This window comes from Python bivittatus, unplaced genomic scaffold (assembly GCF_059951505.1).
Source record: "Python bivittatus isolate LINGU-HERP-01145 unplaced genomic scaffold, Pbiv_v1 ctg000700_np1212, whole genome shotgun sequence".
Lineage (NCBI taxonomy): Eukaryota > Metazoa > Chordata > Lepidosauria > Squamata > Pythonidae > Python > Python bivittatus.
Window position 1 is genome coordinate 9,564,510 of NW_028277098.1, and position 15,695 is coordinate 9,580,204.

The 15,695-nt window shown below is 37.9% G+C and overlaps 1 protein-coding gene and 1 long non-coding RNA gene across 12 annotated transcripts in view; one reads left to right on the forward strand and one right to left on the reverse strand.

Annotated features, from left to right (window-relative positions):
- EDEM3 (ER degradation enhancing alpha-mannosidase like protein 3) overlaps positions 1-10,616 on the reverse strand; it is a 72,176-nt gene extending 61,560 nt beyond the window's left edge. For both annotated transcript variants that reach the window (XM_088153992.1, XM_088153991.1), the window contains exons 1-3: positions 10,287-10,616; positions 6,530-6,575; positions 374-474 (exon numbers count right to left, since the gene is read on the reverse strand). In XM_088153992.1, the coding sequence (XP_088010118.1) occupies positions 374-474; positions 6,530-6,575; positions 10,287-10,450 (311 nt within the window). In that variant the 5' untranslated portion in view covers positions 10,451-10,616. The remainder of the gene's footprint in view (positions 1-373; positions 475-6,529; positions 6,576-10,286) is intronic.
- An 88-nt stretch (positions 10,617-10,704) lies between these two features.
- Positions 10,705-15,695, forward strand: part of LOC112541395 (uncharacterized) — a 55,086-nt gene continuing 50,095 nt past the window's right edge. For 4 of the 10 annotated variants that reach the window (XR_015798562.1, XR_015798567.1, XR_015798564.1 and 1 more), the window contains exon 1: positions 10,705-10,890. This is a non-coding gene — a long non-coding RNA (uncharacterized LOC112541395). The remainder of the gene's footprint in view (positions 10,891-15,695) is intronic. The other 6 variants (XR_003085389.2, XR_003085390.2, XR_015798566.1 and 3 more) reach the window with 3 other exon arrangements.

Sequence of the window (15,695 nt, forward strand, 5' to 3'; positions counted from 1 at the left end):
TGAACAGCCTTTTCAGTAAATGCCTCTCTGTCAGTGTCAATGTGATTATTACTGCATATTTTAAATTAAGATGCTATTTATCTTACTTGATTTTACTGCTTTATGTTACTTAAACACTATAATCTGCTACAAGATTCTCCAGATACTACACAGGTGAAAAATATTTTAAACAAATATAATAGTATTCATGTATCATGCAATTATTAGTCTGATTTTGTTTTTCTTCATTTTCGTATATATTCCTGTTCTTTTTATGGTTATTCATTCAGAATTTAAATTCAGTTTTATGTGGTTTGTAATAATGGATCAACAGCATCACATTTAAACTAAATACTGATGCTTCAAATAAGTATAATTATTTCAAAATACTAACTTTCCCAAGGCATCATCCACATCCCCACGACTTGGTTCTTGACCCCGAACTCTTCCACGGCAAGTTAAAGGCATGAGCTCATCAGCTGGGTAAGCATGTTCCTGTCAGGAAAAAAAAGGAAATAAAAAACAAAACAAAATAATAAACAAATTAGGTTGAAATGCATGGTACAACAGCAATTAGATCAAGTTTCAACATCTACTCTTACAAAAGCAGGAAATAAAAGGGAACACAATTTCTATATTCGTGGGAGTATGCTTTTACAAAAGATAAATAATGCAGAAAGCTCCAAATGGTACACAATTTTCTTACACAGGACTAAATTAACATTTTTCATGAACTGCAATAATACTTCTCCCCACAAAAATACATACACGCATTCAGTTAGTACCATAGGAAAGAAACAGTTTGCAAGACAAAAGCTATAATTACTACAATGGTTTTCTCAATGGTAGAAAGTAGGGGGGATTTTTAATTTGTTTTATGGTTCTGGGCTGGGTCCTTATTTATTCAGTGTACAGTCTGGAACAATATTTTGTGGCTCAACATGGTTCAGAAATTATTTTTGTTGCATTCTGCTTAGCCTTGTACCTGCCATTATTCAGAAAAAGGTGCATTACAAACCTAACCAGCTAATTGCCTAATTCCTTATTTCATAGAATACGATCTTTATTAAACACTGAAAAAAATGTATATATAAGCACTTATTTGCTCCTCCCAAATTAGCTGAAACAAGAAGTCCAACCTAACATCCTCAAAAACCTCCTCAAAGCTTTTCAACACTGTAAGTTGCTTTTTGTAACTTTCAAGAGTCAAAATGTAAATAGCTACAGTGGGGCAAAAAAGTATTTAGTCAGCCACCAATTGTGCAAGTTCTCCCACTTAAAAAGATGAGAGAGGCCTGTAAGTTTCATCATAGGTATACCTCAACTATGAGAGACAAAATGAGAAAAAAAATCCAGAAAATCACATTGTCTGATTTTTAAAGAATTTATTTGCAAATCATGGTGGAAAATAAGTATTTGGTCACCTACAAACAAGCAAGATGTCTGGTTCTCACAGACCTGTAACTACTTCTTTAAGAGGCTCCTCTGTCCTCCACTCATTACCTGTAGTAATGGCACCTGTTTGACCTTGTTATCAGTATAAAAGACACCTGTCCACAGCCTCAAACAGTCACACTCCAAACTCCACTATGGCCAAGACCAAAGAGCTGTTGAAGGACACCAGAAACAAAATTGTAGACCTGCACCAGGCTGGGAAGACTGAATCTGCAATAGGCAAGCAGCTTGTTGTGAAGAAATCAACTGTGGGAGCAATAATTAGAAAATGGAAGACATACAAGACCACTGATAATCTCCCTTGATCTGGGGCTCCATGCAAGATCTCACCCCATGGGGTCAAAATGATCACAAGAACAGTGAGCAAAAATCCCAGAAGCACATGGGGGGACCTAATGAATGACCTGCAGAGAGCTGGGACCAAAGTAACAAAGGCTACCATCAGTAACACACTACGCTGCCAGGGACTCAAATCCTGCAGTGCCAGATGTGTCCCCCTGCTTAAGCCAGTACATGTCTGGGCCCGTCTGAAGTTTGCTAGAGAGCATTTGGATGATCCAGAAGAGGATTGGGAGAATGTCATATGGTCAGATGAAACCAAAGTAGAATGTTTTGGTCTAAACTCAACTTGCCATGTTTGGAGGAGAGAGAATGCTGAGTTGCATCCAAAGAACACCATATCTACTGTGAAGCATGGGGGTGGAAACATCATGCTTTGGGGCTGTTTTTCTGCAAAGGGACCAGGATGACTGATCTGTGTAAAGGAAAGAATGAATGGGGCCATGTATCGTGAGATTTTGAGTGAACACCTCCTTCCATCAGCAAGGGCATTGAAGATGAAACGTGGCTGGGTCTTTCAGCATGACAATGATCCCAACACACCGCCCGGGCAACGAAGGAGTGGCTTCGTAAGAAGCATTTCAAGGTCCTGGAGTGGCATAGCCAGTCTCCAGATCTCAACCCCATGGAAAACCTGTGGAGGGAGTTGAAAGTCCGTGTTGCCCAGCGACAGCCCCAAAATATCACTGCTCTAGAGGAGATGTGCATGGAGGAATGGGCCAAAATACCAGCAACAGTGTGAAGCAACACCTTGTGTTGCAACAGCAACACCTTGTGAAGACTTACAGAAAACGTTTGACCTCTGTCATTGCCAACAAAGGATATATAACAAAGTATTGAGATGAACTTTTGATATTGACCAAATACTTATTTTCCACCATGATTTGCAAATAAATTCTTTAAAAATCAGACAATGTGATTTTCTGGATTTTTTCCCCCATTTTGTCTCTCATAGTTGAGGTATACCTATGATGAAAATTACAGGCCTCTCTCATCTTTTTAAGTGGGAGAACTTGCACAATTGGTGGCTGACTAAATACTTTTTTGCCCCACTGTACATACTGGTGGAGCACTAACTTTTGCATCTGCAAGAATTACTTTTAAAGGTCTCTTATTAAGTACATCTCAAGTTGCTAAATTCATGGCTCAATGCAGCATTATTGCATATACATAGGAATTCTTTGTCAGCAATTTGTTCTGAATTAATTCAAAAAATTTAAAGAGCAAATTAATACAACTCAGGAACGTAAATAAAATATGCACGATGGCTTTGCCACTTAGAACTGGTTATGGCTGAAAGTCTCTTATGCACTTTTCATTTGAAGACAATTGGGAAGACATTCTTGCAATCTGAATAGCTGGATCACTGTCTCTTCTGCTTCCATCCTCAGAAAAGCATAGCATAATACTTAATCAGATTGAATCATCCCTTTGGAATTAGAAAGGAATTAGATTCAAGATAATGCATTTAAAAACATCAATACATTGACAAGTATATTTAGTGGTCAGCACAGTTTTTCCAAACCAAGGTCTTTAACATGTATGTATGTTCCTAACAGGACTGTGCAAAATATTTAAAATCTGAAGCATTTTGAATTTGAAACACTTCACTTCAAGTTCAAAAACTGCTTGATATAGGTTGTGCTAACCATTTCAAAAATATCCAGTCTGAAGCATGAATTTTGAGCTTGAGATAGGGCAAGTTTGAGTTCAGAACATTTCCAGAATGGCCAAAACAGATTCAGTAAGGATTGAAACCTTTTAAACTCAGAACAAAGTGTCTGTAACTCAAAATATTTCAGAATTAAAATATTTTGCACACCACTGGCTCTTAATAGAAATACACTATACAAAGGATATCCATTTGGCAGAATTTCATTTCCAAATCAGGATTCACACTTTGTCTTCAGAAAAAGTGCTAACGGATAGTTTTTCATCTTTGCATATGTATGTTTGGGTATGTATACAAACCATCTTGTCTCCATTTTTGCTGTATGTACATACATATACATATAAAATCAAATAACTTATTACTTTAACTATTCCAAAATATCGAAAAGCATTCTCCAGGATACATCTTAATGATCACCATTTGCTTTGTTAGATGGTAAATTTAGTAATAACCTTTCTAAGAAATACATTTAATCTTGTGGCATATTGAAAGATCACATTCTCATATTTATAAAGATGACGATTCAGCTCTGTTACTAGCTCTAAAGATAATTTTTTTTTTTTTTTTACCTTTACTCTCTTATTATTTGCAAGGTTGCTAGGTTCTATTGCTAGCTAATACTGATGGAGAAGGACAGAAATGACAATAACATAAGGATTCTACATTCCTTTGAAATGTCAGAAGCCTCAAGGTAAGAAGTTGCACTAGATGTTGCTTAAAATTTTGCAAAGTATACAGGATTGCAGATTTGTCAACGAATTATCTGGTAGAGGAGTGTCACACTAGGCTTTTACAAGGTAAGGGCAAGAGGAGGTAGGGCAAGTCATCAGGTGGCTTGTATGGTTTCTAATTCCTATCTAAGCAGCTCTCTCCTTACCACTAAGAACAACAACAAAACTGAAGGAGCAGAGTTTATAACTATGAGCACTGTGTAATTCTTTACAAAACTCTGTGAAAAGAGCTACTTTTCATTGAACAAATGTATGATATTGTATAAAGCAAGACTTAATGAATGTTCCCTTTTTAAATGTAGAAAACCACATTTTCAACTAACTTAAAAAAATAATAAAGTCTATATTTCTAGCATAGAATTTTGCTATCATTGTCAGAAAAAGTTTAAATCCTTTACCTTGCTTGCCAAGTTCAATAAGCTCACAAATTCCATTTGCTTAAGGCTCTAGGACACATGCTAAATAAATATCCTTTTGACATAAAAGCTTCCAGGATGTGCCAAGTTATACTTCCTTATAATCCAAACAATTCATGCTACAAATATAGAAAAGAAGGGAAATTCTTTGCCACCTTACAAATGGTCTTACAATAGATGGCTGGTGTGGGTCTTCCAGGCTGTGTGGCCGTGTTCTGGAAGTTTTGTTTCCTAACGTTTCGCCAGCATCTGTGACCGGCATCTTCAGAGAGCAGGAGCACAGACAGGAGCAGTTCTCTGAAGATGCCAGTCACAGATGCTGGCGAAACGTTAGGAAACAAAACTTCCAGAACACGGCCACACAGCCCAGAAGACCCATACCAGCTATCGTATTCCGGCCGTGAAAGCCTACAGTCTTACAATTAAGGGGAAAAAAACCCCTTTTCACAACACAATACAAATGAAGGACAATATCTTAGGTTTAGATTCACCACATAAAATATATACAATTTTATATTTTATTTGCAGGTCCATGTACCATACTTATGAATACATAAAAGTGCTGGTTTTGTCCTATGAAATACACATAACAGATTAAAAACCAAGAAAATAGTGAGTCCCAGTTGATTATTTTACAGGTTGAAATTAGTATCACATTCATAAATAGTTTCAGTGTTATTCTTTGCAAGAAATTCATGTTATTTGCATTAAAATTCTTAATAAAAATATTTATCTTGAAATTATGTAAGTCATTCATCTCAGCTAATTGTGATATAATATAAATAATGATTTGCCAAGCAACCTGTGGATCTGTGACTAGTGAGATTTTATCAAAACACTTCTTGGCTTTTGTTTTGGATCTTAAACACCTAAGCTATACCTAAATTGTATTATAGCTTAAGCATTTTTGTTGGGTTGGTAAGTATGAAATTGGATCACTCTAATTCAGTTAGCACCTGTATAAAACGACACATATCTTTATCTTAATAGTTTCTAGGTAACAAATTATAGGATTTCTAGCATGTCAAAGAATCTACCATTTTTATTTTGGTATTGATAGTAAACTGTATCTCATATTATATTTTTTAAGAGAGTTAATACAAAAAATGTCCAAGTACCTCTGAATAGCTCCACCTGATCTGAGCAGAATTGTTTCACTGGACTGGAGTCCCTGATCCTGGAGAGTTTTAGTCATGCTCATAATCTGCAACTCCCTCCCATATTACAGACCATGCTTTTCAATTCAGCAAAGTCAAGGACTGAGAAAAAGGAATCATGTTCTTTGGTTTAGGACAAAAAGCCAGTTTTAAATAGATTAAGTCTCAACATGTAGAGGGCCTAACAATTAGACAAGTGAGAGCTGCAGCGTAATTCACTGTAAATAATATATCATGCCAACCCATACATTAGCATGATCCATTCCAAACCCGTTTTTCAGCTGATGATCGCATGATTCAGCATATTACACCAACCCATAATCATGATCCCTTAATTGTATTTTAGTGCAAGAATGAGCAGCTGATAGCCTGCCGATCATTTATGGACCCCAAATTCCTTTTTGGAGACTTGCCACTGAATTTTGTTAGTCAAACTATTAAGCAATGGAAAATATGATCTCCCCCCCATTGTTTGGCAGGGAAAAAATATATTAGAAGGATGTATAAGCTTTTTCTTAGGCTTAATACACTAAGGAAAGAAACAAAAAACAAATTCCAAAAACATAATACCAGCATAAAACACATAGCTGTCTTGTCTACTACTGTCCTGCCCAACCTTGCATTAAACGAACTAAGCTACCTAAAAATACTAACTAAAAATACCAACTAACTAAAAATACTAGCAAGGTTCACCACGTATAGTTTATGTAAAAAAATATCTCAGAACATCAGCTTTAAAACAGTTATCTAATGTTAAAATAATGTAAACTTTGTACTTACCATGTAATTACTATAGGCATGATCAAACATTTCCAGTACTTGATTTCTGAAAAAGAGATAAAACCAGAATAATTTAATTGCTCAATTCTCCTCTGAGTGAAAGATTTACTGGCAATATTTTTTAATCTGCATAGACTTTCAAAACAGTTTGATGAACTTTTGGGAATTTTACAGTAAGATGCAACGAACAGTACAGCTGAGAGCTTATATAAAGCCAAAATCTACACACTATACCAATTTTATAAACATTTCCTTTTACAGTCCTAGGCTATTTAACCATTTATTATTTATTAATTATTATCTTACCAAGAGAGGAATGCTTGTTTATGAAATTATTTTTAAAAACACCTGGCTTTTTTTTTTTACTTAATAGGAATTCAAAGTGACTATATTTGAATGCCCTGGTCACCTCTGGGTTGGACTACTGTAATGCGCTTTACATGGGGCTACCCTTGAAGAGTATCCGGAAGCTACAGCTGGTGCAGAATGCAGCGGCGCGGACAGTTCTTAATGCCCCTAGGAGGGCACATATAACACCGTTGTTGCGCAAGCTGCATTGGTTACCGGTTTGTTTCCGGGTCCAATTCAAGGTGTTGGTTATCACCTTTAAAGCCCTTCATGGCACGGGACCAGGTTATCTGAGGAACCGCCTCGTCCCGGTCACTTCAGCCCGTCCCACTCGGTCCAGCAGAAGGGGCAGGTTGCAGACCCCACCGGTCAGGGAATTTCAATTGGTGGGGTCTAGGCAGAGAGCCTTTTCTGCTGTAGCGCCCGCCCTATGGAACATCCTGCCTCCTGAGGTCCGGTGTGCCCCCTCCCTCATGGCCTTCAGGAAAGGTATTAAATCCTGGCTTTGCCAGAAGGCCTGGGGGCCAGAGGGGGGCTCGCACCTGTGGAGATGGCTGGTGGGATGATGGGTTGTCCCCCCCCAGCATCTTACAGATTTTTATAGGGCCAAAATTAGAGGAGGTTTTTTACGGTATTTTAATATGTTTCTAAATTATTTATAGTTTTTAGCCATCTTGGAGAGAATTGTATTTCTTCGTTTTTATTGTGAGCCGCCCAGAGTCACCCGTGGAGGAGATGGGCGGCATACAAGCCAAATAAATAAATAAATAAATAAATAAATAAATAAATAAATAAAAATATTAATGTATATGCTGTCCAGTTCCAAAAAGAGAGATCCATGTATCTATTGTGCTTTCCAAGCAGTTAGCTTCAATGCTAATGTGATTTTTATGCTCAGTTAGACAGTACTTAGTTCACTTTAGCTTCTCTGAAAAAGCTAAGAAGGGTCAGATATGATTAGAAGGGAAACTACACTATAAGGAAAGTGCAGGACAGTAGGCTAGGTTCGGAAGTCAAAAATATCCTGGAAGGAGACAAATAATTTCTGTACAGTTGCCAAGAAAATTACACAGACATTTTCATGAAATCACAAGTTGTAACCCAAATTCATATGTGCATTACTAACTCTGCTTTAAGGTATTACAAAAAAATGTGCCAATGAATACAATTGTCATTGAGTTTGTTACAAGACTCATTGTATCTATACGAGTATATATAGCAATATGTCAATCAATTTATACTGTACACATAATGCATGATTATTCAGGGGTAAATCAGGATTATATCTCAGACTGCAATCCTATATATACTTACATAGGAACAAATCTCAGTCAAAAATAAGTCATTTGCTTTTGAGTAAATATGTACACAATTGCATGTCATCATTAAATAGCTCCTCCAAGAGGAAGTGGTAGTAAATAAGGTTCTTTAAATCTTATGATGAACACAGATGCATTTTCATGCCAAAGACTGACTTTATTAGAATACTGCAGTTAGCGTAATAGTCAAGTGACCAAGCTATAAACTAGGAAATTCCTAATTTGGACCCCCCAAATTAATCAAAGTTTTTTCCATAAAGACCACAGGCCTCCAGGAAATCTGCAAACATGAAGACAACAGTTTTTTCCTATTGTTGCTCTCAAAAACTGAAAAGAAATTATTTTCTGCCATAGGCTAAATGTAATTTTATGACTGTTAAAAAAAAACACACCTGAAATGTGAAAATACTATAAATGTAATGTGTACGTGGATCCTTGATTATTAGTAGATATATACACTGAAGATATTTGCTCTACTCAGGCTCCTTGGATGCTTATGTGGCACTGTTATGTGGAGCATGCACATTTTTTGGTTTTATTCTAGGAAATACCAGCATCTGATATCCCTTATATTTTTAAGTAGGCTCAGTATTTGTCATAACTTTTTTGAAGAATCTAGTATTTCACAACAAAGCACTGTTGTTAGCACAGCTAACAAGATTATCCACGAATAGCAAAATATCCAACCATTAGAAGTAATTATATTGTCCAGATAGCATTACAGTTTACAGGGCCCTCAACTGTCCTCAAAGGAGGTCAACAGCAAAGAGATAAAAAGCATTTCTCTGAGAAGCAAGTTCCAAAGTTTCTTTCAAACATGGGAGAGATTCAGTCCTCTTTGCCAATATGTTAGACTACATACTGTATATAAAATTTTATATGAAATGCATTTGTACCTAGCTCTTGAAATATTAGAACAACCATCATACTGCTTCCAGATAAACACATGTGGAAGCATGCCTCACTGAAAAGTGAGCAGCAAAACTTACTTTTCCTTGAAATACCAAAATGAACAAAAGAAAGGTGCTCCAACCCACCTAACAAATGCAACAACATACCAACTAGGAAGAAAAGTTCACTGAATTTATATAATTGAGCTTCAAATTGTAAGAACATAATTTTCTAGAACAAGATCCATGTGTACTCAAATATAATTATATATTCCTTCTGCTCAAAATGAAATATTGACTAGGTACAAGTATGAATCTATAATTACTCCTAGATAAAATTTGGTTGCACAAAACTGTATTTGCATAAGTATATTAGTATGTTTATTAATTCAGACAAAACAACCTTCTGGGTTATCAATTTACCTTTTTGAACTTACGTGATATTCACTCATGCTTGTTTTTTGGTCAGCCTCAATGATGGTTTAGTTATACTTAGCTTTGTAAATATATAACCATCTCTTCTCCAAAAGTCAAACAGCCTCCCAAAATTGCCCCCTGTTTATGATCCTGATAGCATGCTCTAAACCTGGGGAACTGTGTTCTTCAGTTTAAAAAAACCCTCCATCTTTCTGTTCTTAATAACAGCTTTTGTTCTGAACAGTTATTAACAACCAATATAAAACAGATGTTGCATTTCTCACTTTGACTAACCTAATTTCTTACATCCTTGTTTTGCAAATAATTACTAATCTGTGACAAGAATAATTTCTAGACAGGAAAGCTTCACAGAAAATATGGTAGGTGGAGAAAATTTTCTGAGGGCGGGGGAAAACTAATGAAATACGACATAGACTTTGAGAACCTACACAGTACCAGCTTTACTGGTTTACAACTTTACAGATTTATTGTCCAGCTTTACATTGAATTTAAGGACAGACTAAACGACGAGCTTGGATATCTTCGTTCTGCCTCAAAGACAGCTTGAAGCCAGCCGTCAGCGTGTCAGGTTAAAGAAGGCAACATCACTCCTTCCTCGGGCCGTGACACAATATGCTCACCCTTTGCTTCACAAAACCACGGTTCGCACAACGCACAGGGCCAAAGACATCCTCGTCGAGCGTGCGGTGTGAACCCAACCAAGGCAGCCTGCCCAGGCTGTGCTGCACAGAAAAAGGCGGGCGACGGGAAAAGCGCTCTTACCCGAGATGACGCTTCTCCTCCCTGCTCATAGCCTGCGCAGCCGGCGCTGCCGCCAACACCGAAGAAGCGGAGAGGAGGCCCAAAGCCAGCAGTTTCCAGCCAGACCAACGGCCTGCCAGGGAGTTGCCGCTCCTTCCCTCACCACCAGCTGCTGCTCCGCTCATAGCGGCAGCTGCCCCGCTAGGCCCGGCTCTGTCCCATCCCTTCAACAGCACGGCCGCCACACAAGACGAGGGACCAGCCCTTCGCTCGGCTTCTCTCTCTTCAATTACCCTCCCTTTCTCTGGCGTAGCCAAGGAAACCGGAATCCTGCCGCTAGGCTGCTTCCGGGTTCCCTTCCGGTCACATGACCCAACCGTGTCCCCGGCCCAATGAGACCAAAGGCTTGTATCACCTGATCTCGCGTTACGCGCTCCCGGATACAGTGATACGTGGAACAAACAGGCAGCTGCCTCCCAACCTGGACGTGGCTGTCGCCCTCAGAGATAAGAATTTGCTCTAGCGACCGGTCTCTCGGCCGGAATACGTAATTTCCGGCTTCATCTTGGACCAAGCCATGTTTGAGAATTACGCCAAGGGCAGAATTTAGAACGACCCATTGAAGGTAATAGCAGGGAGTCGTCCTGCTCCCGAAACATTGGCACTTTTGCTACAGCAGACGTGTTCGTAATATCCTGAACAGGCGGCGGGGGCAAGAAAAGAGCGAGGCTTGGGGAGATTGGAAACGCGACTTCACGTTGGTGCTCGGAGCAACAACGGCTTAATGGACGCCAGTTAGCCTCGGAAATGCGAATGCGATTGTGGAGAACCTGGGCAGCTCCGAGTGGAATACTGGGCTGTAGCAGAAGTGCCACTATTCACCTACGTCACATTTTCAGGGCTATGATCTTGGAGAACGGAGTGGTTCGGGGCCGCAGCACTGCAGTTGTTGCCCGGGCGGGTAATGACACACTTCCAAATTAAAAAAATAAACAAGCTAAGAAAACTCCTGCGTCCATTTCAAATGACATTAAGTGTGAATTCCTGCGTTTGGATGGACGGGAAAAAGATATCTGATAGTCACAACGTTGCTATTGTTCTAGTCTTTCCATTGGCAGTTCTTATCGCCATTCAGAGAAAGAACAGCTATATATATGCATGCATACGCACACAGAGTCCAGACATTGAGTCTCGCACGTCAAAGCCCAAGAGGCAAGGCTTTAAAGGACTTCCGGCTATTGCCCAGGAATGCTGGGAATTGTAGTTTCTGTAAAATGAATTAGCACGTACTTACAGTTTCCTCTACAGTTTTCCCAACGTCCCCTCCCCTACGAAAATAAGCTACAGTAGTGGCAGGGTGTTGGAAATTACGGATATAAAACAGTTGTGTCGGTGACGAGTCATAGTTCTGGTAATGAGAATTTAATACAAATACTACAAATCTCACTGGTTAGCCTCCACTAGCAGGTAAAATGTAATAATTCCTTGCGTAGATACTCCTTTTCAGAAACTGGGAATAAGTAATGGTTTGTTTTTTTCCAGCAAAAGCAGTAATTTAATTTTATAAACAGAAGTATGTGAGGGACAGCTGTTTAACCGTAAGACAATCCTTGAACAAAATGGGTGATCTTTTTTTCAACAAATGTGTATATCTGAAAAAAAAAAAATCACGTTCTAAAAGTAAGATTTTAAATGTATATCATAGAGATTACAGAAACAAACTCTGTTGTATTGTCTACTGTTCTTCCTATATCCAAGGTTTAATCACATTAAATAATCGAATTCAAGTTCTGTCAGTCTTCTGCAAGTGGAAGGAAATCTGTTTTGTTTCTGAGATTGCCAAGATTCTAGTTTAAACAGGGCAACCTTTAGGCAAAAGCATAATGTAATAGTCTTGCATTTGAGCATGAAGAGTACCAATGGCACAGCAGCAATTTCTGTTGCAAAACAGAGGACATAACTTGGGGTCCCAGAGCTGAAGAGAATCAAAAGCTTTGGGTGCAGACTTTCAAAGACCCCCAGATGTTGCTCTGAAATTGTGATTAAAGTGCTAAGAAAAAATAAAACTGAAAACATGATGGGGAAATAACTTGTTAAGTAAATTTTAATTAAATGGAAAGGAAATCTAGTTTAGATTTTTATCTATGATACCTGTGTCCTGTTTCTTATGGTGTTGTGGACAAAATGGACCTGGAACCAAGCACTATTTCTAATGTTGAGGATTAACATTTGGAAAACCACCAGACCACTCCTATAATATATCTAATCTAGGTCTCAGTGTTTCAGGCATGCCATTCAAAGGCAAGGTTACCTGGAAATGTAAACAAAAGAAAATTGGTTTGGCCTTGGGTTTTTTTGGGGGGGCGGGGAGGAAAGGGAATGGAGAAAAACAAGAAAGGAATAGACTTTCTCCCAGATTTATCTCCAAGATCATCTGGGCTTGATCCTCTTCAGGGTTCTCCAGGCTTTGGAGAGACAAAGGGCATGTTGGCAAAGATCTATCACAGTAGCATCTAGCGGTAACAAGCAGCTGCATTCAGAGATTGTTTAGATTTTAAAAAGAACATATATTTATCAAGTTCAACGTCACTTCAGAAGTTAGAGAAATCATTTTCATTTACATACAGATGTTGTTGGAGCCCAGATATAAGGAGCTAAAGCCCAGTCTCTCTGCTCAAAATTGGAAAGGTGGTAACCCTGCTCAAAGGCCAAGTGCTGCCCCGCCACATCTATGTAGTGCTTCATGTGATGAATGAAGCCTATATTTATACCTGTTGATCAGTTTATTCCAGTAGTCCTCAACATCCTTCTGCAACAATATGCTGTAGAAAATGTGAAAACTGGCCAGTTCATATATTGCTTCATCCATGTTCCCACATACATCACCTTAAGAGATGTGTAAATTGCAAATCCTTTTTTAAAAAAATGTTTATTTTTTAAGAAAATAAGAAAAAAAAGCAAAACACAATGATAATGATGGAGATACATATATAGTCAAAGAAAAAAAGATGAAAAGTGCTTTATAAAAAAGTGAAAAAGTACAACAAAAAAACCCCAGTATATGTCATTGTCATAACAGTAAAGTTACAATTCTATATATACTTATCTAATGCAAATATTATTCAAGTATGTATATATTTCTAATACATTTACATGACTATCATGTTTTTTTAATCTACTGTATTTTGTATTAATGAATCCTATATTTCATTATAGTTGTCCATACAAAGTCTACGTCTATAGGCCATCCGTTCATAAGTGGGGATTGAGTAAATGGGGCCATATATTTATCTTTCCAATACTGCAATATCAGTCTTTTAGCCATAGTAAGGGCACAGAGAATCCATTTATGTTGTCCAGTTGTCAAATTCCATGTACTAGGTATGTAATTCAAGAGAATATTATCCTCTGAAAATTTTAGCTTTTGTCAGTTACATTTATATGGTCCAGTACTTTCTCTCAAAACTAAGTAAGTATAGGACACTGTAAAAACATGTGTTTTAAAGAAGTGTTGTCCTTATTACATCTCCAACAAAATGCTGTCTTAGACAATCCTTTTCTATACAAATGTAACAGAGCCAATAAATTCAAAATATTTTTTGTTGTATAAGTCGTAGTTTAAGGTCCATTGACATTCTTGCTATATAAGTTAAGACACTGTCCCATTGTCTAAGCAATATAGGAATTTCTAATTCTTTATTCCACTCATCTCTCAGCATCTGCATATCAAATTGATTTATTAATAACAAATGCCTATAAAAACTAATAGTTTTTTTAGCTTTAAAGGATTTAACAAGTTGTTCTAGTATCTCAGGTGTCTCAGAAGCTGAAAATGCTGCTGGTCCAAACAATGCTGTTAACAAATGTTGTAACTATAAATATTGCCATTGAGTTACATCTGATAGATATTTCTCTCTTAACATAGCATCTGTTAAAAATTCATCATCATCTCTCAATTGGTCCAAAGTCAATATCCTCGCTTTCATCCAATTTTTCCATATCACCATCTTTTTCCCAATTTTTAATGTTGTGTTTCCCCATAAAGTCAATTTAGCATGGGAAGAAGGTTCAAATCTTTTTTTATTAGACATTATATTCCATAGATTTCTGACATAATTGTTTCCAGAGATACTAGAGTTCTGTTGTATTTAGATCTGTCCATCCAACCAAAGGTACTATATACAGACAGTCCCCTATTTGCAAACTTTCATGTTGCGAATTTTCACTGATACGAACAAGATGGACCCGGAAGTCAGAATTGGAAATCAGGCCGGATGTTGGGAGAAGGCGGGAAAGGGCGCCGCAGACTAACCCTTTCCCACCTTCTCCCGCCTTCCATTTGCACTGGAGATTTGCATTGGAGTTGGAGTTCCCAGAAAGGGTTAGTTTACATGGCGTGCTCCATACTGGGTGAGGCAGGAGAAGGGGCGGTGGCAGAGGACAGGGGAGGGAGGGTGGAGGTCTCCTGCCTTGCCCACCAATGGAGCGTGCCACACCCCACCAGCTTGTCCCTTAGTCCAGGGACCCACTGCTGCCTCTCTTGCCTCAGTCACCTGGCAACCCATTGGCAGCAAAAGACAGGGCTCCTCTGCCCACACCACTGCCCTGCCTCCTGCTGCCTTTTTTTTTTTTTACTTTTTACTTGGTTGGACTTACAAACAAAACAGACTTACAAACGGCCTCTTGGAACGTCACCTGTTCCTAAGTAGGGGACTGTCTGTGTGTATATTCCAAAGTTGCCCAAACCAGAAAATTAACACCAATTGTTGGCTTCCAGTATTTAATACTTGACAATAGGTAAGCGTGATGATATAGCACCAGATTCAGAAAACCGACTCCTCCCTCATTAATTGGTAATTGCATTTTCTGTAAAAATATTCTCCTAACTGAAGAACCCCATAAAAATTTTCTAAACAAAGAATTTATTTGCTGAAAATATTTTCCAGATATTTGAACAGGAATTCCTCTCAGAATTTAAATTATTCTGGGAATAATATTCAGTTTGAGAGTATTTACCTTTCCCCAAAGGGTAAGGTTTAATTACTCCCATCTATCCATATCTTAAGAAACCTCTTCATATATTTTATTAATATTACATGTTACAGTTATATCTTTTGATATGCACATACCAAAATATTTAATGGATTCAGTACAAATACGGAATTTATATTCCTTAAATGTATGGGTAACCAAATGTTCACCTATTGGCATCAACTGTGATTTGGACCACTTAATAGAATATCCTGCTATTTTGCTAAAGGCATCTATCATTTGCCTCAACCCTGGAATAGTAGTGTGAAGTTTAGAAATGATTTGCATAATTTAAAATATTATCTGCAAATAAAACCAGTTTATGTTCAACTACTCTGTAAATCTCCCCATGTTGTCTAATAGCACAGGCCAAGGGTTCCACGCAAATATCAAAAAGCA